Source organism: Meleagris gallopavo, chromosome 2, assembly GCF_905368555.1.
Source record: "Meleagris gallopavo chromosome 2, MGAL_WU_HG_1.1, whole genome shotgun sequence".
In the NCBI taxonomy this organism is placed as follows: domain Eukaryota; kingdom Metazoa; phylum Chordata; class Aves; order Galliformes; family Phasianidae; genus Meleagris; species Meleagris gallopavo.
Genome location: NC_139405.1, coordinates 34909432 through 34932513, shown reverse-complemented (window position 1 = coordinate 34932513; position 23082 = coordinate 34909432). Strand labels below are relative to the sequence as shown.

General features: G+C 39.0%; 1 protein-coding gene and 1 long non-coding RNA gene across 8 annotated transcripts in view; one reads left to right on the top strand and one right to left on the bottom strand.

Moving 5' to 3' along the window:
• The window catches only part of LOC116216313 (uncharacterized), a 56321-nt gene extending 42077 nt beyond the window's left edge, over nucleotides 1-14244 (top strand). For all 3 annotated transcript variants that reach the window (XR_014882127.1, XR_014882128.1, XR_014882129.1), the window contains exons 4-6: nucleotides 10059-10174; nucleotides 11543-11637; nucleotides 13491-14244. This is a non-coding gene — a long non-coding RNA (uncharacterized LOC116216313). The remainder of the gene's footprint in view (nucleotides 1-10058; nucleotides 10175-11542; nucleotides 11638-13490) is intronic.
• The window catches only part of PLD5 (phospholipase D family member 5), a 167695-nt gene that overhangs the window by 23794 nt on the left and 120819 nt on the right, over nucleotides 1-23082 (bottom strand). For all 5 annotated transcript variants that reach the window (XR_014882126.1, XM_085219641.1, XM_085219644.1 and 2 more), the window contains one exon: nucleotides 21325-21452. Coding sequence is in view for 4 of the 5 variants with exons in the window: in XM_085219641.1 (XP_085075767.1) it covers nucleotides 21325-21452 (128 nt within the window). In the remaining variant the exon portion in view is untranslated. The remainder of the gene's footprint in view (nucleotides 1-21324; nucleotides 21453-23082) is intronic.

Here is a 23082-nt window from a genome sequence, read left to right as displayed (position 1 = left end):
TTTTACAGAGAAGGCCTCTTTTCTGTTGAGTGACAGGAGCACACAGTGCTAATGGTGACAGTTTCTTACATCAGAAATAAATTGTCTTCTCTGGCTCTCAGAAAAGCTGAAAGCAAAAGGCTTAAGTTGTCTCCCTGCTGAAGAAGAAATACGAATTTTCAGCTTCTAATAAATGCATGACCAAAACAGATCCTTCATACTCTCAGTAGCTGGGTGTATTAGGCGCAGTATGATCCAGTATGTGGAATACACAGTTAAGACACAAACACATTTGATTCTTAGCACTACCATTGCTGTGGTACCTCACCTACAGGCTCCAAATTTCTGGACATCAGTTTTGTTGCATGTGAAAACAGAGACAGTTAAGCACTTTGAAAGCATCACTGTTCTCACATGTAAAGATGAGAGAAAATAGCCCAAACAAATATAAGTAGTGTGAGACAATCAAATGCTTTAACAGTCTTCATACACCATTTAAGTGAAGGCACATCTCGTGATTATCCTTAGTCTTGGTTTGGCAGAGATGTCATTAGTTACACATACCCAGTACTTCTGTTGTTGAATTTATATATATATATACCACTTACAAGTTATTTCCTTGGATTCTGGATTCTGAAATCAAAGTGTAACAACACAGCCTCTCTCCCCTTTGTTTCTTTACACACTAGGCTCAGGAAAGCACTGCTGTGGGCACAAAAGCTATTGACCTCTTATCTGCATTTCACATTACTTCAGCCATCTTCAAAGACCAAGAGAATCTGCATGTTACTGTTGAAAAACATCATGTAGAACAAATAATTAAAGGACCGATGCTGTTTTTCTGCAAGCCCACTCTCATGGCAGCATATCCCAAAAGTCTTCCTGACATGATGAAGCAAATAAGAAGGTTGTGAGTTCTCCTGCGTGCTCCTGCTTTCAGTGACACAACAAATTCCTCACTGGTTGCATTCCTTCAAATGAGCTCACCACGGTCACACCAGGCAGTTTCTGAGAGGAGCGTATCTTTTTGTAGAGCCTGTGTGAACTCTGAGATACACATAGTTATCTTGGAGATTGCTCCTGCACAGTTCTGTCTGCAGATAAGAAACACTCTGCAAGAGTGGGCAGAGGAATGCAAAAGAATAGCGTTGAACCTTTGCTCCCTTCCAGTGGTGGGAAACAGCAAATCCAGCATTCCAGTGTGAAAGAAACATGATGGTTGGCACCGTTTTCAAGACCCTGAGTCAGAAGTGCCACATATATAAGAATATACAACTCTTAACAACCTCATTCCCAAATATTTATCAAATTGCTTTAGCCACAGGAACATTACCCAAAATTGCTATTGCCTTAGCCTTAATATTACTATGAACTTTTTTCATTTAATTTGGGAAAAAATAAGATAGTCCTCCTTTAACCTGTACAGCTAGCAATTTGTGGGTAGTTGAAAAACACAGACTGCTTATTGCACTGCAGTGTCTTATTCATAAGACAGTAAATTCATTTTGATGATAAATATAAATTATTTCAAGCTGTGCCCAGCATCCGAGCCAGTCTGTTTTGAGTAACATCTCTTTTTTTCCCCTGGGTGCCACTATCTTTGAAGATGCTCCTGTTTTTAGTTTTAGGCTGTCTCTGACCTCTGCGCACTGTTTGTCTGCAAACATTTTAAACTGTACATTATCTCTGTTTTCACTGAGTACTGCAAATGCCGCTCCCTTAATTGCCAGGCACGTCATTGCAGAGGACTTACTAATAATATTCAGTTACATGTATCTGCATAATACAGCTTAATCGGCTTTTCACGGCTCTTAGCTGATTCCTACATAATTATGTGGTTACAGGTTTCCTTTCACTTTTGAGTTCCACTATTACTATTCCGCTTTATCCCTTCCATTAAGCAGAAGGATAAAATAGTGACCAAACAGCACACCAGCGGCTGTCAGACTTGCATGTGTGTGAGCAGCTATCTTCAGAGAATTGTGCTTTCTCCCTCTCTGCAAATCAAAGCATTGCTCTTCTGCCTCTGCACTCCCTTACTTACAGAGATGAGGAAGCAGCCTGGGGTACTACCCGCTTTATATCTCTGCCATTTTTACAACCCACCTTGCATCCACTCCACAGTACCCGCTGTGTCCAAACAGCAGGCCCAGCCCCAGCCAGACCTTGCCTGGCACATGGGCTTCGGTGACACCACTCCAGGATGGATGTGCGTTCACACTGCAATAATGAACCTGGCTGCCCACAGCACTGCATTGTGCAGTTGTCCTCTCTGGAGGGACACAATGATCAAAGCTTTCCCTGCTTCTGGAGTCATGATAAGAACTCTCCCCATGCAGGCTCACTGGTACATGATACCGACTGGACTCCTCCTTTTCCTCTGGCACAAGAGTTACTTTCTTTTCCCAACTGCCTGTTTTCATTAAGCTTTATGGAGTTCGGTTCAAATTTGCCTGAACTTGGAAGGTAGCTTGAAAGTTACTGGAAAAAGGCAGACAGCAACTCATACACTTACTGTGCAGAGCTCATTTTCTTAGAAAATAAGGTTAGATGTCAGTCTGGGGGCTTGTTACAGTCACCTTGAAAGGAAAACAGCACAAAAAAATTCACAGAAACCTCAGCCCCATTGTTGTGGAACAGCCTTAAGTAGGTTTGGAGTCTAAAACATTGTGCTTCTGCTTCAGAAGCATCTTTTACACAGAGCCTGTTTTTACTCCCATACTGAGTTGATGAGGGACTGCTTTTTTCCCAGTTAATCACAAAGCCTATCATCCTGGAGGCACTTCTGAGAGTGGGTTGCAAGGATGTGCTAGTGACAGATTTAGTATGAAGTTGTATGTCATCTAGATATGGGAAAAGAATTTCCTTTCAGTTTGAGAGCTGCTGTTTATTACAGACTTTTTTTTTTTTTTTTCCTCTCAATAGTCTCACAGGAAAGGCAGAAAAAACATTTATATTGAAAGAATCAAAATCAGAGCATTGTTCCCTGACTTCCACTGACTGAAACCTGCAGCTAAGCATCATCCAAGATACCTGATGTGGTAAATTCCTCTAGGACTAGAGCTTATAAGGCAAGGGAAGTATTTCTTCAGCCCAAGTTTTAAAAGCATCTTTTAACTTAGTAATGAAAATACCAGTGAAAAATTAAAGCGAAGAAGGTCTCGAGAAATCAAAATCTATGGAAGATAAATCTGAAATGAAAGTCACAAATTTGAATGCCTCAAAATGGACCTGAAATGCTGAGATAGGAAAATCTGAAAAAAAAGTTGCTTGTGATATTTTAGTTGATATTTTCAAAGCATAAGTTGGCATCTGGGAACAGGGAATTTTATGTCCTCTCTTTCCTTATTTAAGAGCCACCATAAGTGACCTTTTCAAAGAATGAAAAACAAAGGAGCAGGCTACCCTTGTTTTTGCTCACACCATTTCCACTTGTACAGAATCTGTTAAAGACTACCAAGTCAGCATCTGTCTTTCTTGCCAGGAAGTGCTTTCTTAAATCACCAGAGAAGTGAATGGTTACAAAGACTCAAGGAAAAATGACAGTGGCCCTGTATGATGATGTTCTAACTACAGAAGACAATTAAGCTGCAAAAAGTAAAAGAGAATTAAAAAATTAAGTATTTCTAATTAGAAAAAAACGATTTTTGTGACAAGAGGAAGAATAACTTACTAGATTGGACTGTGAGCAAGATTTCACTAATAGAAATTTTTGCTTGTTCTTTGCTCTTACACATTTGTAGGTGTCACTTACAAAATGAGAAAACAAGGGGAGATAATCTAAAACAAAAGGGTTGTGGATTTGTAACACTCCAGTTCCACAGTGTGAGAAACAGTGTTAGTAAGGCTTTTTAGAAACTTATGGATGATGGGGTTAGGGCACATATTGTCTCCTTAGCCCACAGTGCACAGACCAGACAGCGTGTTCTATATTTATCTTGGGATACACTCTAGGAAACAGCCTCCCTGTGTAGGCAGGGTACTATCTGACCTACATAAGAGTGGCACAATCTGGTTCACAGCTTGTAGTATCTGACTTGTGTGAGCAGAGCAGGAGGCTTCAGAAAATTCCTTATTAATTTCTTAAAAAATAAAAAAAGTTTAATGATTGCTCTATCTGAAGTCTGATCATCCGATCCTGAAAGTGCTGTGCAGCTCTCCTGAGGCACCAGCTGCCATTTGCCTGAAAGCTCAGACAAGCTGCAGGCGCCATCCATTGCCTGTGCTAGAGAAGTACTGGAATAACTACAGGGAGTCTGTTGTTGGATTCTAAATTTACTCAGCAGACCATTACGTATAGGGCTGCATGTGTTTGCCTCCTGTCTGCCCTTTGTCTGTGTTTGAAAATGTATTTCATTATCTTTTCAGGCCTGTGGGGGGTTTTAATGAGCAATTTCCAAATGTATGACTGAGCAAAAGCAGAATGACAATACCAGGGCAGTGGAGTAACAAGAAGTGTGATCTGTCAATTATTAAGGTTTAAAAGGGCATCAGCTTTTCTGTAGCTTCTGAAGAAAAATAACAGACTGTATTAATTACCACCATAGAGCAGGCTGCAGATATTTTCAGTGGTAAACTCAGGATCTTCTCATAGCATGCTATAGATATGTGGTCAGCCTGCGCTCCAGACACTGGGTTCCTTTTCACTCAGTTATCAGCCTCATATGACACCTCTCCCATATCCCTCCTGTTTTCATTTGGCAGCAGACAGTGCTCAGTAGCTCTCCAGTCACACACAACATCACCCTATGGCTCCTTTCACACCGCTGTTCCACAGCCCTCACCAAACCCACTGAGAGGGACAGGAAGGATGTGTGCTGGGTGCCTTGCAGCCCTAGTGCAGGATGACCATCCCCAGGGGAGGGAAAGCTGAGAGATCTGAGAAAGGGAGAAGCGTTTCTTGGTACCGTGGTGTTTGACAGGAGTGTTGTAGCAGGCTTGGCTCTAATGGGATAACAGGAGTAGCGCTCATCACAAATTCATTAGGTGTAACAGACCCCACTCGAGTGGCTGTCACTTTGATGTACAACAAAAATACAACCTGACTCTGAAGAGGCTGCGCAGGCTGCAGCACTTCCTTGCTTTCTCGCAAAACAATTGGAGGCATTAGAGCTCATCAAAAAAGCAAAGTACAAACCTCAGCGAGCACTTTGCTAGAACCTGCAACCAAACCCTGTGCATCCAGAGTCTGAATACTCCCGCCATGTTTGGTTCTTAGTACACTGCAGAGGCTTCATAGCTTTGTTGTGTTAGAAACAAGAGAGAAAATTCAGTGAAATCTAAATCCAGCACAGCCCTGCTTCTGCTCCAAGTTCCACTTTTCCCTTCCATGCAGATAAGAATGAGACCTACAGTCCTGTTGGAAAATACTAAATAGAAAAGATTAATAGTAAAACACTACATTCTCAGGAAGTGAGTAAAACACCGTCTCACATCAGCTACCTGACAGTAAGTGCTTCTTTGGATGTTAAAAATTGTCAATAGGCAAAATAAATTTTCTTATCTGTTCTATACTTTGAAAATGTGATGATTTTTTAGGAATTCAAGCTTTAAATGCTGTGATTAACCGTTACAATGAAATTATTGCTCCTGTTTTCTGTGGGCAATTTTATTGAAGAAATGGTATTCAGAAATTCATAGAATTAAACTCTCAACCATTCTCCAATGTATCACCTTGCAAGACCTGTTCATAAACCTCCCTGGTGCCTTGCTTAGATTCCATAGTTGTCTAATTAATATAGGAGTTATCAAATGTATCACCTTGTCCTCTGGGACTCATTTGTCCTAGGTGCTTTTTGTAACAAAATACACTGCATAAAACAACAGTTAAAAACTCTAAACAATACCTGTTGGAAGGGTTTACACTTTTACAGACCTGTATAAGTTAAAGCACTGAGTCACAAGATGGATAAACAGAGTCCCAGACTTCTGTAGTATTTGTGCGCAAATATGGTATTTAAATGTTACTGAGAACAGGTTGTTTGTGTTTCTACAAGATCCAAACTTACATTAAAAATAGCTAACGAACAATAAGAAAATCACATAAGAGATATAAGTCAAGAGTTAATTCAAAGAAGTACAGCTCAACCCCTAAAATCTGGGTAATAGTGAATTTATTCAAGTTGAGTGTTCTTTACTGTACGAGCAAACTGGGGGTGACCTGTTTCACTGTAGCATTGACAAGAAAAGTTTTAAAATCTTTGTGCATGAAGAGTCTTTCCTCCTAAGCTCATGGTTTTCCAGACTATTACAATAAAGAAAAAAATAGTACTGAGATACGAGACAATATAAGCCCCCGAAGGCATTAAATGACCACCTTTCTGTAGAAAGTTTCAGTGGTGTGCACTAAAGCTTGTTCAGTAACGAAAAGCAAAATGCTGAATAGGTGTTGATTTGGTATGGATAACACAGCTGGAAGAACTAGAAATGTTGGGAAAAACCAAATATGTCAGTAAACATTATTGCAGTACCTATGCACAAAGTAGGGTGATGTTACATAGGCATCTTTTCTAGCATTTCTGCAGTTTGGCAGCTTTGTTTAGTTTAACATACTGACACTGTATTAGAAGAATTCTGCGTAAATAATGCCTTATTTGTTTTTCTTACAGAATTAGCTTTCTAAATTTGTACAGTCTCATCTGTGCCCCTACCATAGCCCAGCCCAGTAGCTCTTCCCAGTTCTATTTTTTTTGTTCCTTGTCAGTCCCAGTGTTTTCTCCTCCTTGGTCGCTCACTTCAGTGACCAGCACTGGGCCCTGTGGCTCAGCCAGCACTCTTTACATAGTTTCATATATTCTTTGCCATGGTACTCAGCTCTTCAAATTGTTAAGTTTTCTGGGTTGTTTTTTTTTTCACTGCTTTCAACCCTCCATAAACACTGCTATCACTCAAGGTTAAAGGTTCTCTATCATCTTGTTTTTATGCAACTCGAACATAACTGGCAGGCAGAGTTTCTACTAAGCTAGAAAAAAATCCCTTCCATTTGACATCAAAATACAGTCTCAACCTAAGATCCCATCACTGAAAATGGAAAACTGTCATTCAAGCCACTGTGCTGAAAATAAGCCTGAACACGTGACTGAGGAGAGGTCACACAGTCGATGCACGGGGCACATTGCATTTGCATTGAACGTCGGTACAAAGCCATGCCATGCTCTCATCAAACGACAAGAAGGGACATCAAAATGGACTAGCTGTACTCTGCTAGTGTACAACTGAATTGGCAGCCTCTGTCAGTTCACTGGTCTTTAATTCTCACCTCTAGAAGGTATATTTGATAGATCTCAGTCCGCGGCTCTCACAGATTAGAAGTGTCAGAGAAGTTACAACTTCATGTGCTATTTTTGCCTTTATTTCCTAATGCTAAAGGCTGCCACAATAAGGCAGATAATTCCAGAGCTGATAATTTGGTTCAGCATTTCATTTCTGCTGACAGATATTGCTGCAGAAAGGCAGAGGAAGCTAGAAATGCCAATGAAGGGACTTTCTATCTCATGGCACAGTGTGAAAAAAGCTTTGTGAGGATGAGATATCCACGTATATTCAAAGTAGAAAACAAGAAATCCCTGGTGTCCTTAGCACATTAGAAAACAGCACCAACAAAAACAATCCTTGTTTTTCAGCTATCTGCTCATTGGTATGGAATTCTTCAAAAATAAATGCACTTTTTCAAACAATACAAATCAAATTTGTTTAAACCACAGGCCACTGTGTGGTGACGTTCCCGTGGAACCCAACACAGCACTGAGTGGAAGTTTGGGCTTTATTACCTCCACTGCTGCTTTCACTAACAAACCAAACACAGCAACACATCACTGCCTATCAGGGCAAGCCAGAAGGCAGAAAAGAATCAGTTAAAAATTTCCTGCTATAATCTCTATCAGCATAATTAATATCATTTGGCATAATCACAGCCTAATTTATCATTATCAGATGACTCTTCAGTTTACAATTTCATAACTCCCTCAAAGCAAGCACAAGTGTCTCTTCAGGGGAAGAGCAAACGAGAAACTGCAAGAAACCATTTCTCCAGAATCAAGCTTGATTTATTTCTTTACTGTAGAATTCACATTAATTAGATTTCCTAACTTGGTTCCATTTCTCTTTTCAAATGCAGTTTTTGTTCATTCTATTAAAGAAAAAGGCCGATTAGGAAGGAAAGAAGCACGTGCTGCTGCCCATCATTTCACTGCTGACAAGATGCATCACATTCAGTACCTGTGTCACTCCTATGAAATCAAACAACTCACTACCTTACTGGAACTGCAGCAAAATTAAAAGGTGATCTGAAGGATCCTGCTAGCTTCTGGAAGGCCCTGGAATCTCCTTAACCACACACATGCGCATACATGCCTCTGCTTCTTTCTGACGCATCAGAGCCTGTATCGCCCTCCGTCAGCCCTTATCTTGCATCCTCCTCACGCAGCTGGAAATCACAGCGTGAGCTCTGAGCATTTGTTCTCACCCTTAGTAATGCTGCAAGGGGCAGCCTGCCTACATCTTCTGCTGCACAGCGCATGGAGGAGAGCACAAAGGACTGACCTCAGAATAAAGGCGCTATTTGTGTATAAACCTTTTCTATCAGAGCACAGTTTCTTTGGGGCTTTCAGATTCATGAGCTACAGGGAAATGCAGCAGCACATAGCTGACTAATTGGATGCATTATTTATAACACTACTGACACACACAGTGGGTTTTCATTTTACAAACTGAGTATAGATCGGTGGCAGGCATGCTGTGGACAGAAACTGGGACAGTGACATTGCATATGAATTACTGCTGGAACTGTTCAGCCTTCCCATGCTACCTGATCACAGGCAGTGAGGGCCAAAGGCTTTTTTTTTTTTCTTTTTTTAATCTTGATCAAATGAAATGTGTAGGGTCTTAAGGTAAGCTAGAGGTCCAACCAGGTTAGATAAGTAAAGTGATCTAGTTAAATATCACATATGCGTTACATAGGCAGCCCCAGGATAATAGCTAGCCTATACAGAAATGTATTTTAGAAATCCATACTTGCTTTTTGTTCCTGTTCTTCTCAGTAGTAGGTTTCTGGCTTCTTTGACATGGAAGCTGTCACTTCTGTAAAGATGTGGCCCTACTGTATTCTCCAGTGAAAAAAACTTGGCATTAAACTTAACATTTGATGCCATTTCCAACTGCAGTACCGAACAGTAATCACTAACTTTATAGGAAAAGGAAAGAAACGCCTGAAAATACACTTGAAAATATGGTATTCAAATATAGCATTAGCAATCTCTTTAAATCTGAAAATAGATAATATTTTTCTCCTATAATTTCTTTTTAAACTGAGTTCTTTGTTATGACACATAGAGAGATGAAGGTATTAAAGTATCAGTCACAAAGATGATAAAAAGCATTTTCAGTACACTCTGTTAAAAAGCAAAATGTACATCATGAAACTGTTATATATATACATGGTGCATATACCTAGTGCATATTTTCTGTACCCACATGGCAGAGCTACATACAAAATGATCTGCTACCCAATCATAGAAATCTACCATGCCATTAACTTCAAAGGAAATGCCTATTAGTCATTGTATTGATTACAGAATTTTGATTGCCTAACAGGAATTCTCCTGAAATTTTCTGGAGATATATCTCACATTTCTGTTGGCACATGCCTCCCCATGTATCTTCATCAAGTGATTAAGTTTGCCACTGAACACTTCCATGCAAACACTGATGATCTCACTGCTTTGGAGACTGCTGTTTACTTGGCAAAGTTAATAAAGGTGAATGCAAGATGACTTCCAAACCAGGCTTTAATGCTTGTGAAGACAGTGTCAAAATCTGAAAAGGTTTAGAGGTGCTATTAATTCTGCACATTCATATGGAAGGAATGCTTTGTCAGAATCTGTTTTGTTCTGCTCAATGACTTGTGTATATAGAAAGATTAGATTTTATACCGAACTGTAGACTCATTATTCCTTTCAGAGAATGACTGAAATGATTGTCCTTCTTTGCCATACTCATGGAGATTTATAGCCTTGTCTTTCAGCCTGATGCATCATGTATCTTTTTCACAGAACAATATTAAATCCAGTTTTCCTTTAAAGGCCTCCATTGTAAAAGTGAGAGATTACTGGGTTGCTGCACCAGGGAACTTTTAGGAGCTGAGGCAATTCTGAATGAAGATATTTATCTAGAAGAGAACTATCTGTGCAATATCAAGGTATGTATGCATGGATGGAACCACTGACATACTGGGAATTTACTGTCATGATTATTTTAATGCTGTTATTTTAATTGTTTAGTTGAACAAGATTGATCTGATGGGGTATGCTAATAGCTAAATTCCTCCGAGAGGAATCTGCCTCCATTCATTAACATTACTGACCAAGATTAGTTGCCAGCATGTTCTTGTGGGAGATGACAGAACAGGCTGTGGTGCAGTACCTCCTCCTCAGAGATTCAGTTGTATTTTAATGATCAAGTTCTCTTTCAGCTCAACATATATAGAATTTACAGCCTTTCTTCTGTCCGCCTAAGTTTACTTATTTAAGACTCTACCACCAGGCCAGTGCAGAAATCACACAGCCTTCTAGTGCAATACCTGCAGTAATGCACATTACCAGCTCAGCATGTCTTGCTATTTCAGGGTTTCTTAATTAACATGAGACAAATGAAACCATAGGACTCACACTTGTAAACGTATTTGGTTGGAGGATCTATAAACTCAAAGCAAACCCAGTTTTGGACATTCTCTTCTACTGTTCACTGCATACAGCTCTTATACAGGCTTGCTTGGACACCCTTCTCACCATCCTCACCAGTGACTTTTATTTTCTATAATTCTTCTATATTTTAAAATGTAGTGTTTACATGGCAAGTATTAAAAAGCAAGCAAACAACTATGAGAAAGAATTGTTCTAATTTTCTTTTGATTTTTCTTTGGACTGGTGATTCTCTTACAAGAATATCCTGTGCTGCCTTGGACAGAAACGACTGTTCTAACAGGATGTTACATTATTTTGTTCTGTAGACCTATTATTTATTGACTCAACCAATTTATTATTGGTTACTCCAATGGTAGGTGAACCTCTTCTATGGAACTTTCACAGTAAATGAAAAGATGAAAATAGATACCTAATTTGAAAGGTCTGAGAGAATGATGAGCACATTCTTTGAGTCAACAGAAATCAAATAAAACTATGCAGCAAGATAGAGTTTGCCCTGTTTTACCCTGAGTGCATCATGTGATACATGTGATAGATGTGATACATGTGAGAATGGACATGGCATTAGGAGAAATATACTATCAGAGAATGCCTTCCTAACATGTTGCAGTTTCAGATTGGCTCTGCATCTCGAGAAACAAGCAAAGCTGATGTGTCACGGGAAGCCTTCTTTGCTTTAAGTGCAAGGGAAACACACAGCCCTAGGCTATTTTCACTCACTTGATTGCAAAAACAGAAATCCACAGAACTAAGGAGGAATCAAAAACAGTGCCAGGCAGCAACAAAAGGCACAAAACCCAAGTATAGTAGACACATTATCTATATTTCCATCCAGCTTTAATCAGTCTTCTGTTTGTTTGCAGTGTACAGCAATGCTAGAGAGAGGCACAACAGCCCATTTGCTTCACTGAGATTTGTTTGTAAATACTGAATGGCACGATAAGAAATCTCAAGCCAAGTAAGTGTAACAGGGAATGCTGACTTTCCTCATCTACTGAATGTAACAGAAAAAAGTGGCCTGTCTCAGTTAAAGAACAAAATAAAATGCCAGACTTCCAAACATACAAACTCTGCACCATGACAGAGGCACATTGTGTGTTCTGTGCATTTCCAAGAACAACATATCTCCTGCCACCCACTCTCCAAAGAAAAAGAAAGGAAGAAAGGAGTAAAGAAAAGCTGATATTTTGGAGAAACAGCACTCATTAAACTGCTACAGATTTGGTTAAAGAAAAGGACCCTGGCCAAAAGATCTGAGTAAAAATAATAAATATACTTCCAGGCATCCTCTGAGCTGTAACAACATCACAGCAGAGTTTTCACAATCCAGTTTGCTTTCTATGCTATGAGAACTAAAAGCACAAAAAAGGTATTTAATTGTCAGTACAGCTGTGTAACACCTACTCGCATATGTTTTCTTCACATCTTGACTCATCAACGTATGCTTTAAGATCTAGGTTACATTTTAATCTTTATAATATGGGCTAGTTTTGGAAATAATCCCATTGAAGTCAATCAGACTAGCAGCATGAGTATTTTCAGGATTGGATCACGGAGTTAATAATATATACAAACTTAGTAGAAACAGATACTCTCTGCCAAATGTGAGGGATAACATGAAATGTGAATTTAGTAGATGGAGTATACAGGTAGTCTGCTACATGTACTTTCAGTATAACACTTACCTGTCTGAGCCAGCTTGAACTTTGCTGGATAATGAAGTTGCAGAAGCTGTTTTAAGTTGCTCAGCACTTGAGACTATGCCCAATTTACTAACAGCAATAAGATACCTCTGGGACAGTAAGAAAATTAAGCAAATTATTAGAAGACGACAGTAGGGATAGGCTATAGTCTAAAATGCATGTTAGGGACATAACTGTAGTTAATACAAGAAACAGCATTCTATCAGTGGAAACACAATGTAATGTTTGCTAGAGTGAAAAGATGCAATTCCACTAAGTGTCAGACAAAGCATCTTATCTCAGAAGGACCAGATGCACTGTTACATAACTTCAAGAGACTAATTTAGATAAAAGTTAAAAAAAAAAATGACTGACCGATGATAGCATGCTTCTTGCTCTGTGCAGTTCTGTAAAGATAAGATGCAGCTGTCATTACTAGAAATTGCAAATGTACAGATCCCGCCTCAGTGATCAGTTTGGAGAGGTGGCTGTGCTATAGTAACATTTTTGGAAAGCAGTAATAAATGAGATCACCATGATGTCCTTGTGTAGAGAAGTTAAATACTTACATATATTGTTCTTATGGAAGGATAACATAGATGGCACAAGTAAATAGAAACTACAGCTTTTAAGGATGCAGTTTGAGAAAATAATTATTCCTCTTATCTGAGAGAAAAAGAAAAGCCCTATAGACTGTATTTGCTCCTAGGAGTATTCAGGAGCATCCTGAGTTTCAAGAAACTCTTGTTTTAGACCTGTGTCAAAAGATCAGACCCAGCCAGCATGGGTTCATGAAACACTGATCCACTCTGACCAACCTCATCTCCTTCTATGACAGGTGATTTGCTTGGTGGATATGGGAAAGGCTTTTGACATAGTCTGCCTAGACTTTAGCGAAGCCTTTGATGCTGTCTCCCACATTATTGTCCCAGAGAAGCCGGCAGCCCATGGCTTGGACAGATACATTCTTTGCTGTGCAAAGAACTGGCTGGATGGCCAGGGCCAGAGAGTGGTGGCAAATGGAGCTGACGACTTGTCATGAGTGGTGTTCCCGTCAGTACTGGGGTCTGGCCCATTGAATGTCCTTCTTGATGATTTGGATGAAGGCACTGAATGCACTCTCATTAAGATTGCAGGTGACAACAATCTGGGGGGAAGTGTGGATCTGCCTAGAGGGAGGAAGACCTTACAGAGGGATCTGAAAAAGTTGGATTGATGGGCTGAAGCCAATGGGATGAAGTTCAACAAGATTAAGCTGTGACAGAAATAGTCCTCCACATATAATTGGGATGAGACTTTGAGTAAAGAACTGGATGGATTGCATCTCATTGATTTTACTCCTCAAGCAATTAGAGCATTGCTCCCACAATCCCAAATTGTCCCCAAACTGCAGTTAGATGCAGTTCTTGATACATGAGACACCATATTTTTCTTCCAATTTTTGTCATCTCAAAGAAAGAAGAAAGAAAAAGAGGTTATGTTTTATCAGAGGCCAACTGTCTTGGGAAACAAGAGAAGGAGAAAAAGGTAGAGAAGCATTCTAGCTACTGCTTTTGTCTCCTTTTTTCTATGTTGTAAGGGAGAAGGCCTGAGAAATAAACAAGTGCTCCTGCACTCATCCTGTTGTAAGCCTTTGTACAGCTGAATTAAAATTCTAGATCATACTAAGGCAAAACACTACCCAGTAATTTTTGCTTAAAATTGACACAAAAAATGTACATTTTGTCTTCCCAATAAATACAGCGTTCTTAATTTCAGAAAAAATAAGAATCCAGCATAATTGCACTGGAAGTATGCACTAGATTATTCACGTTTTTTTGTAAAAAGCACAACCTTGCTTATCTACTTCAGCTACAGATGCTTAATAAACTTTTTCAGAATAATTATGTCAGTTCTGTCATTTCACACAGCTAATCTGACTGTTGTTTTGAATGAATTATTAATGGAATAAATGAATTAAGCAACTTATTTGTAATTATTTAAATGTAACTGATAATTCATAATTGCTAGAGCTCTTTCGTACTTTAGAAATTAATATTACCATATTTTTGCCCTCTTGCACAATTTATTTAATATCTCAAAGCACTGAATAAAAACCAAGCCCCTTAGATAGAATAAGTCACTGCTTGTGTCCTAGCAGTGCTGGGACAGTTTATCTGTTTTCCTGACAAGCTTCGATTACGCAGATATAATCAGCAATTTCTAACTTACAGCTCCAAAGGAGAAGAGTATTGAGAGAGTAAAAGACCACCGACAGAGAATATTGGGGTTTGTCTAAGAAAGATAGGAGGCAACTTTCCTAGCTGCTCAATTTTTGCAAGCACACTTCCTTGCTGTCCACCTTGGACCGCCTCCCATCCCTTCAGGGAGGTGGCTGCTGGCCTGGGATGCTGGAACAGAAAGTTGGGGCCATCCCTACTTTGTGGCTGCTCACATTCACACCTCCCTGTTGTTGCCAGCCAAATTCCGTGGGATATCATCAGCCTCCATCTCCTCACGGATCCCTGATTTCCAGGACCTTCTACTTCTAGGATCCTTTCTCCAGCCAAGAACTTAACCTTATTTTCAGGCTTACTTCTTTTTTTTTCCCCAAGAATGTTTCTTCCCAGCACCCCTACCTTTTCTGGCATGCCAAGACACTTTTTTCCTCAGTCTAAACAGTTTGTGTGTTGAAGTGCAACACAGGAGCGACGTCCCAGCTGATGGTCCTGACCTCAGTCTTGTCAGTAACTGGAGGACTCTGGATATGTCACACTTGTTTAGTGGTCCAGGTGTTCACAACCAGTCTACCAGTTACAGGGAAGGAACAGGCAGCAGCCCTGTTGAGAGCTCAGAAGTTCAGATGTGGACATTAACTGCACACAGACGCTTGGATTACCTGCCACTTGTTAGAAGTCACAACTTCAGCCTACAGCATGAGTAGTTAATATTAACCTGATTCCACTTCCAGGAAGACAACCGGATTAATTTTTACTCATTTCAATAATTTTTCATAATACATTTTCCAAGGACTGATTATCACATACAAACATGTTTTTCTGAAATGGTTCAGCTAACCCATTACAGTTGTTTGGCCACTGGATTCAGCTACTCATGTGTGAATAATAAAACTTTTCCAAAAATGCTGTTAGCATGAAGAGCTTCCAAAGTGTATGTTGAGCTGATTAACAGTTCTGTTTGTATTACAAACATGGTCCTTTTGAGAATTAAGGAGCAAAAAGCATTTTCAGGTTTCACTAAAATTATTTGAGGAAGCCATGGAAAAAATGAAACATGGCATTTTTTGTTAGCTCTTGTTCTGCACTGCTATTATGGATGATAATTTATTAATTAATTACATTAATAAGCTACCTGGTTGAGTAACCATAAAGTAGAATATGGCATCATTTTTATTGTTACTAGTGCAAATCACAGGCAGCAGCTGATGGAGTAAATCTGTGCAATTTTAACTCTTCTTAACCAGACATTTTAGCAGAGATGTACACATTTTGCTGACTAACAGTAGACTTCTGTGTGTCACTGCCTTAAGTACATCTTAAATAAGAGCCTGGCAACACTGGGAAGATGCTTCACCAATTGCAGCAATTAACAAATATGTCAGTGAAGCAGAAGATGGAAGTTGTACAGATGACTACATAGATCTCTCATGAGATACAAAGTTCAAAATGTAATTTAAGATTTTTTCTTTTCAATCTACCTATTCTAGTGTCCCTACTAAATCACATTTTAAAGGGCAAATGACACCAGAAAGAATGAGTGACTGCCTTTATATAATTTTTTCCATGTATACCAGCTTGATGAAAGAGTAGTTTGTAATCTTTGCACCATTTTATCAGTTTAAAAAATGTACAAGGAAGAATCTAGATCAGTGAAAAGACTATTTTACTGCTACAGTTCCAAAAGGAGATTGGAAAACTTTCAAAGAAGCCATCATTAGTAGCGTAACAGTTTATATCCCTGTTCAGAAAGAATGGTTCAGTAGAGCAAAATTTAAAAGAAAACAACAAAAAATGCAGAAAAAGCTACTGGACAAAATCACAAACTCAGTGTTTGAAAAGCATTTTCACCAGCTCAAAGGACTGTGGAAGGTATATTTTCCAGTCAAACAGAACACTACAATTAAGAAAACAGTAACAGGAGCTTACTTAAGACACTAATTTTACATCGCTTTTAATGTTTTAGTTAAGCACGTAAATGATGGTACAAACCAGAGCCTGAACAAGAAGAGGCAGAGACTTTCTCAGCCCCTGGCTCCCAGTCCTCACCCACCAGTTCCCATTGCAGACCTCCACACTGCACCCGCAGACTTTGTCTTTTGACTGAAACTCATTTCTCAGTCTCAGCTCCCAGCCTCTTGTCCCTGTTCTGCTCAACAGCCCTCACTTGTATTTTCCTAGCACATCACCATACAATTTCTCACCTCCTAACTGATTTTGCAATTCTCTCAATACCTGTACTCTCCCATCTTTTCAGCAAACCTGTCCTGCAGTTTAATCTGCCTGGCTTCCTCACATAGCTAATTTCAGTTTTCCCTGGGATCATTGTTATTCAGCATCTTCCTTCCTTCCTTCCTACACCTCCCCAGTCTCATTATCTTGCGGTGACAGTCTCCTGCAGGTTCCTCAGCCCCCTCCATAGTCAGCTTTCTGTCTTGCTGGTGGTTTTTCAGAGCATCCAGACCAAACCCATGTCCCTTTGGGGACCCTTTAGGTTACTTGACCAGAGCATCCAGACCAGTCCAGCCAGCCACTTACCTTCTCCTTTCTGGTCTAATCTCCTCCCATTACACCTCTGCATCTCAGTGGTACTCCAGAACTCTTTCGGTCTATCGGTGTCCCCAAGCTGAGGTATGTAACCACACAGAAGCTCAGGGAATGAAGTGAGACAGACAGGAAAGGACTTCCTGAAGAATTACTGTTAGGCATCGACAAATGGCAAACTTGCAGTAGATTATGTGATTGAGGAGTGCTTGGCATATATTGTTAACAGCAGTAAAAGATATATCCCTGACAAAATCTAGACCTGAACAAAGAACAGATCAAAACATTCCATTTTGAATAAGAAAATGTTCATTTTTGTAAATTCCTTTTTTCAGAAAGGCTAAACACTGTTTTTCACTTGCCTGCAGGGTTTTGACTTCAGACAAAAGCAGAAGCTGGCATAGATGATTTCAGCCAAAATGATTACAGTTTTGGGAAACTTGCAATCCACTTGAAACACAATTTTACACAGAAATATATAGTATAGTCTGTGCTGTCAGTTTTGTTGGCAGTGTTAAAGCTCAGATTCAGGTAAGCTTAAAATGGCAAAAGCACAAGGATATATGCAACTATAAATGTTATTCCATAAGTGATGTATACATAGTATATGAAAATCTCTCTTCCTGAAGCAGAAACACTGCTTTTAAAGGAAATACTAGCACTGCTTCTTGTCAGAAACAGAAAGTCAGGAAAATAGCAACAAAACTTAGCCAGCCTCATATGAGATTGATTTCTAGCATCAAGCTTATAAATGCAGAGAAGAATTCTCCACAACTGTTGTAAAAGGAAATCTGACACCTTTGTACATGTAAATCCTGCTGCTGGTTTCAGAGAGGTTGGAAGTTAAATAATTGTTTCAGCTTTAGATTCAGATTCACAAGAAAAGTATAATGCTGTAACAGATAGGGACAGAACTACAATACAATCAAGTTATATCTACCACAGCAACCTTGCATAAATATTCTGTTGTGCTGAGATGTGTGACATACAGTACAGAGCATTTAACGAGTGTTTCTTCACTTCCAGCACCCTAGCAAGCAAGAGGTAAGAAGGGTAAAGATTCTGGGACTGCAGCCCAATATACTTGCCAGTGTACAAAACTTGCTCAAGCTCAGAAGGATGTGAAGCTGTCAGGCTCCATTCTGAGTTCTGCTGCAGATTACCTTTGCAACCCCTAGCTTGTAAACTCGATCTGAATACAAATACAATCACACAAGCTGCCTGAGCACATGGTGCTTCCAGGGAAAAACATTTGCCGAAGGAAGGAGATGCGGAGATATTATGGATTACAATCCTGATGGCACAAAAATATTAACCCACAGCTCCTGTTTGAGTTACTCAGATCTTCAAATAGTTACTCTCCTCTATGACAAAAATAAATAAATAAACAAAATTCAAGCTAGACCAGTTTCTTTGCTGCAGTTTCACATATGTAATTCTGCAATAAACACCACCTCCTTCCATACTGAAGACAAGACTATTGGTGTTTGAAATGAGCAGGATGCAGCAGTGAGAAAATCTGTAAATAACTACCAAGGTAAAGACAGAAATACTTGGAAAAAAATTTTGATTTCTTGGAGAAAGAAGTATGTCATATGCAGATTGTAAATGTCATGTTAAAAGGGCTAGCTCACCACATTGTTAGTATCCTACAGAGTTCTGAGAATATGCTCCTTTGTGTAAAGTCTGTACATATGGAAATCTGTATTCTTCTCTTGATTTTTACTTGAACTTGACTTGTACACCTGGAAAAACAAATCTAAATGTACAGTCTGAATAAACTCAATGAGCAGCCTACCTTGCAGTTTCATGGTTGCATTGTGTTTCTGTTATTTTTTCCACTACGGCTTTCCCTTAGAACTGGCCTGTCCCTAATTCAGACTCAGTCACTGAAGTTATATTCTGCTGCTATTCACTTACCAACACATACCCTGTAACTAATTACCAATGACACCTTTTAAACTCCAAACCAAATGCAGAGGCTTGCATCTTTTTTTTGTTAATTACAGCAAGATGAACTCAAAAACTTCACTTGGTTGTTGAGCATTGCACCAGCCTCATGCCTAATAGAAAATGCATTTGCACAAGTCAGGTGAGCAAAGCTAACAGCCACCTACTTGTATTTGGTACAATATGAAAAGTGAGCATCTTCAGCACTACCACTGCAGCAGTGGAGCAGGTGCTACTAAATGAATTGTGCAGTGCAGTGGCCTGAATGTATGCAAAGTCTGAGTAGGGAGAAAGCAGTAAATTATGCATATAGAAAATACAAGGGGAGGCATTCAAAAAAGATCTGACAACTGTGCACTACTAAAATCTTAAGCTTTTCATTGCATTTTAGATATTACAAGATGTGAGTCTGAATGCACTCAAATAATTTCAACTTAAACTGTGCCGCTGAACAGAGCTGCTGCTAGTGACACTGGGACTGACTCACATGGAATGTTTTGTTTGAGAAGACGACTGCTGTGCTTGACTGGCCGAAGTACCATATGCTTCTAGAATAGCACAGACCTACTTTATCCTGCGATTTGCTGTCAGGGTCTAGGGAAACTCACCCAGGTGGTTTGCTGATTCAATATCCACAGTTGTGTTGCTCTGTAAGTCGGATGAGTTTTTAAAGAGACCATATGTGAGTAATCAACAGCCCAGTCTGCCTTTTCACAGCCCCTTCCTTGTAGGTAAAGCCAGGATGGAACAGTAAATATGTAGTGACATCTTCAGAGAGTTCCCTGCTTTCACTGCAGAAATGCAGGAGTTCTACCCTGCTGCCAACAGCATGAGTACGTGATACTCCCTGAGACTCTATTTCCCAGTTATACCTGGTGTGTACTCTTTGAGGCTGCTTGAAGAAAAGGAAAGTGGGGCCTGATCCCTGTGACATAGCTACATGAAGACTCTGATAATGAAAACCAGTGGAGCTGAGTCTCCCTAGTGATGACTTGGCTCATTGTCACACCGGGCCCTATGCACATGCCAGAACGTTCTCCTTGAGGAAAGCACTCATAATAAAATGGAAGAACTCTGTTCTTGTTTTGCCTCCTAAGTGGAAAGCTCAAGACAGATTATTATTTTATGACTGCATATCAGATCTTTTTGACAGTTATTCTGATGTATTAAACTATAACTCTGGGGTAAGGAAATTGGATATTCATACCTGATGTCAACAGAAGCCAAGCATCGTATGCCCTTAGGCTCTTCTGAAAAAAAACCTAGCATACATTTCTCAGCTAATTGAAAGCATATTTTCTTTAACAACATCTTGCAAGAAGTACTTATTTTTTCTCTGTGCAAATATTCCTCTGGGCTTTTGTCTTATCACCACATATAAAAATATACTGGTATATGACGGTAAGACCAACAAAATTTCCAAACATATGAAAAAAAGACAATAAAATTAACAATGAGGAATCATATTCAAAATACTAAAATAGCATCCAGTTTAAAGTAGGTATGTTATATGAGCAAAGATTTACTTCACTCTGAGAAGACTGATCCTGTAAGAAAATCTTAAAAGCTTCATACCGAACACACCTTCTTTACAAAATTCTTACAGTTATCAAAATCATGAGTGTTTTTTTTATGTTCCTGCTCACATTAAGAAAATACTTTTAAAATAGAAATTAATAACAATCAACCTAAAATGCTTCCTTTTCTCTCTGTTGTGCCACACAAAAGTACAGGTTCTACTCCGTAAATATAACCGATTACGATTTCACAGGGTCATTTATGCTCCATTACACTACTACAGTCTTTTACGTTCCTGAGAATTCCTGAGGGGGAAAAAAAAAGCTACAGATACCAACAAAAAGACAAATGACATTACTGATTAATTATTTCTTCATAGCAGCAGATTGTAGTACCTGGTGGTTGCTGAGGCTTATTCTTTATTTTTAATTGGTAAACCAGAAATTACAACCTTCAAACAACATCATCATCACAGAAATCAGTAAAAGGCAATCCCTTTAAAAAACGAACAAAGAAACAACAACAACCAATTTCAAAGCATAACTGTTGAGGATAGATGTTTTGATTCAGAGAATTACTGTTTATAGTAGTACATTTTTGTCAATGCAGAAGTCATCAAAACTGTAGCAGCCCTGTGCCAGCAAATCAGAAACAGAAAGCAATACATCTCCACTTGTTGGCCTCAACAATATTATATGCTCAAAGGCTGCAGGGTTACTTTTTCCATTGAATTACCTGTCCCAGTGATCTCCAGTCCAGGCTTGCACTTCCAATGTACACATGCTGTTTATCAACAATCCAGAAAGATGACTGAAGGCGTCCTTCATTATATGCTGACATGTTCATATATAGCACTTCAGCACCTAGAAATTTAGGGACACAACAGTAAATATTAAGTGCCAGCCACCTCCCAGTAAGCATTCCTGTGATCATCAGTACCATGCATTTCCATAATGTCCAGAAAGAAATTACAACTTTAAAAACTCCAGGATACTTAGGGTAAAAACGAATATATTTTTAACTTCTTATTTCTGACTAAGAAATATTTTCAATTTTAAGCTGTAATTACCAGTGCTAAATATTCCTTTTTATTTTGAAAATTGTAAATCTCACTTGAATGAATGATTCTAGAAGTTCAGGCACCAGGAAGAGAAAAAAAAATCAAATATGGCAAAGCACCAAATACACAACACAAGACTCTGAGCAAGAAAAAGAACATGCCTCGTGGTCTCTACACTTACATATACGTGGCTCTAGCTAACTATGCTTCCAGTTTTTTCTAGGTATCACCCATCCACATTCATCAATGCTAGGAAAACAAAGGAAAGGCTGGAAACAAAGCATTACCCCTTTGAACATTCCTGCTTACAATCCATGCGTTAATGAGTAGAATTATGCTAATTAATGAGATACCGTGTGTGAAAGGGGAAAGAAACAAGAAATCATTATAGGGGCATTAAATGGATTAGATAGTTTTCTGATGAATAAATAAAGGCAACTCCTCCTACTAGCTAAAGCAAACAATTCTGGAAAGCACTGAACTTCTAGCTGCATGTCTGAAAACTGCTTAAAAATCAACTTTGACATAACAGTTTGCTTCAATCATATTTTCTTACATCCTATTTGCAACATTAAACAAGTTTGAATTTAACACCCACAGCCCACCTACAGCAAATAGCTTATAAATGAACTGTTAGCATTTTTATATAGGAAAGATAACACTGTCAACAGAAACAACGGTCTTCCTTCTCATAACTGAGAGCCTAAAATAAAAATCTTTTTAAAATATTCAGTGCTGAACAAAAATGCTGATTGCCAATTCCATAGCAGTAAACTATTTTACCAACAACATGAACATTAAAAATAGTAGCTATAATCAGTAACCCAACACAAAATTCTGGCTATAAGACCTAAGTAGCAGTTCACATATTGGTATTATCACTAGGACAAGACTATCACCCTGAAATATAAACTAGGTTTCAATTACCAAACCAGTGAGTACAGCAGTGCAGAAGATACTGTTAGCACACATACAATTAAAAACAAAATCTGGAACCCAATTTATTTTCCTCCAGGAAACAGCCCACTTACAAGGTTGAGGAAACAGTATCTCCAAGTTGATTAAAAAAAAAAAAGTCATGTGTTGCAGTAGCAGCTGCTGTATAGCCTATTAATGAGCCCTTAACTCTTGATGAAAGGAAACATGCATCAGTATTGATAATTGCCTCTGTTCTAGAAGCCCTTGAGATGTTTTGTTAAAATACACTTATCGGGCCTACAACACAATCCATCATCCCTAGCACAGCCCAGGTCCCACGAGGAAATTAAATTGGACTGATCAATATGTGAAGCCATAACAGAACTCTTTATCATACCGCAGCCTCAATTACACAAAGCTGGGTCTATTGAGTTCAACCAGAAGACACAATTTGTAGGTTTGATTGCTACCATAGATACCAGACTCTTAGAAAATAAATCCAACAATTTTGGTTC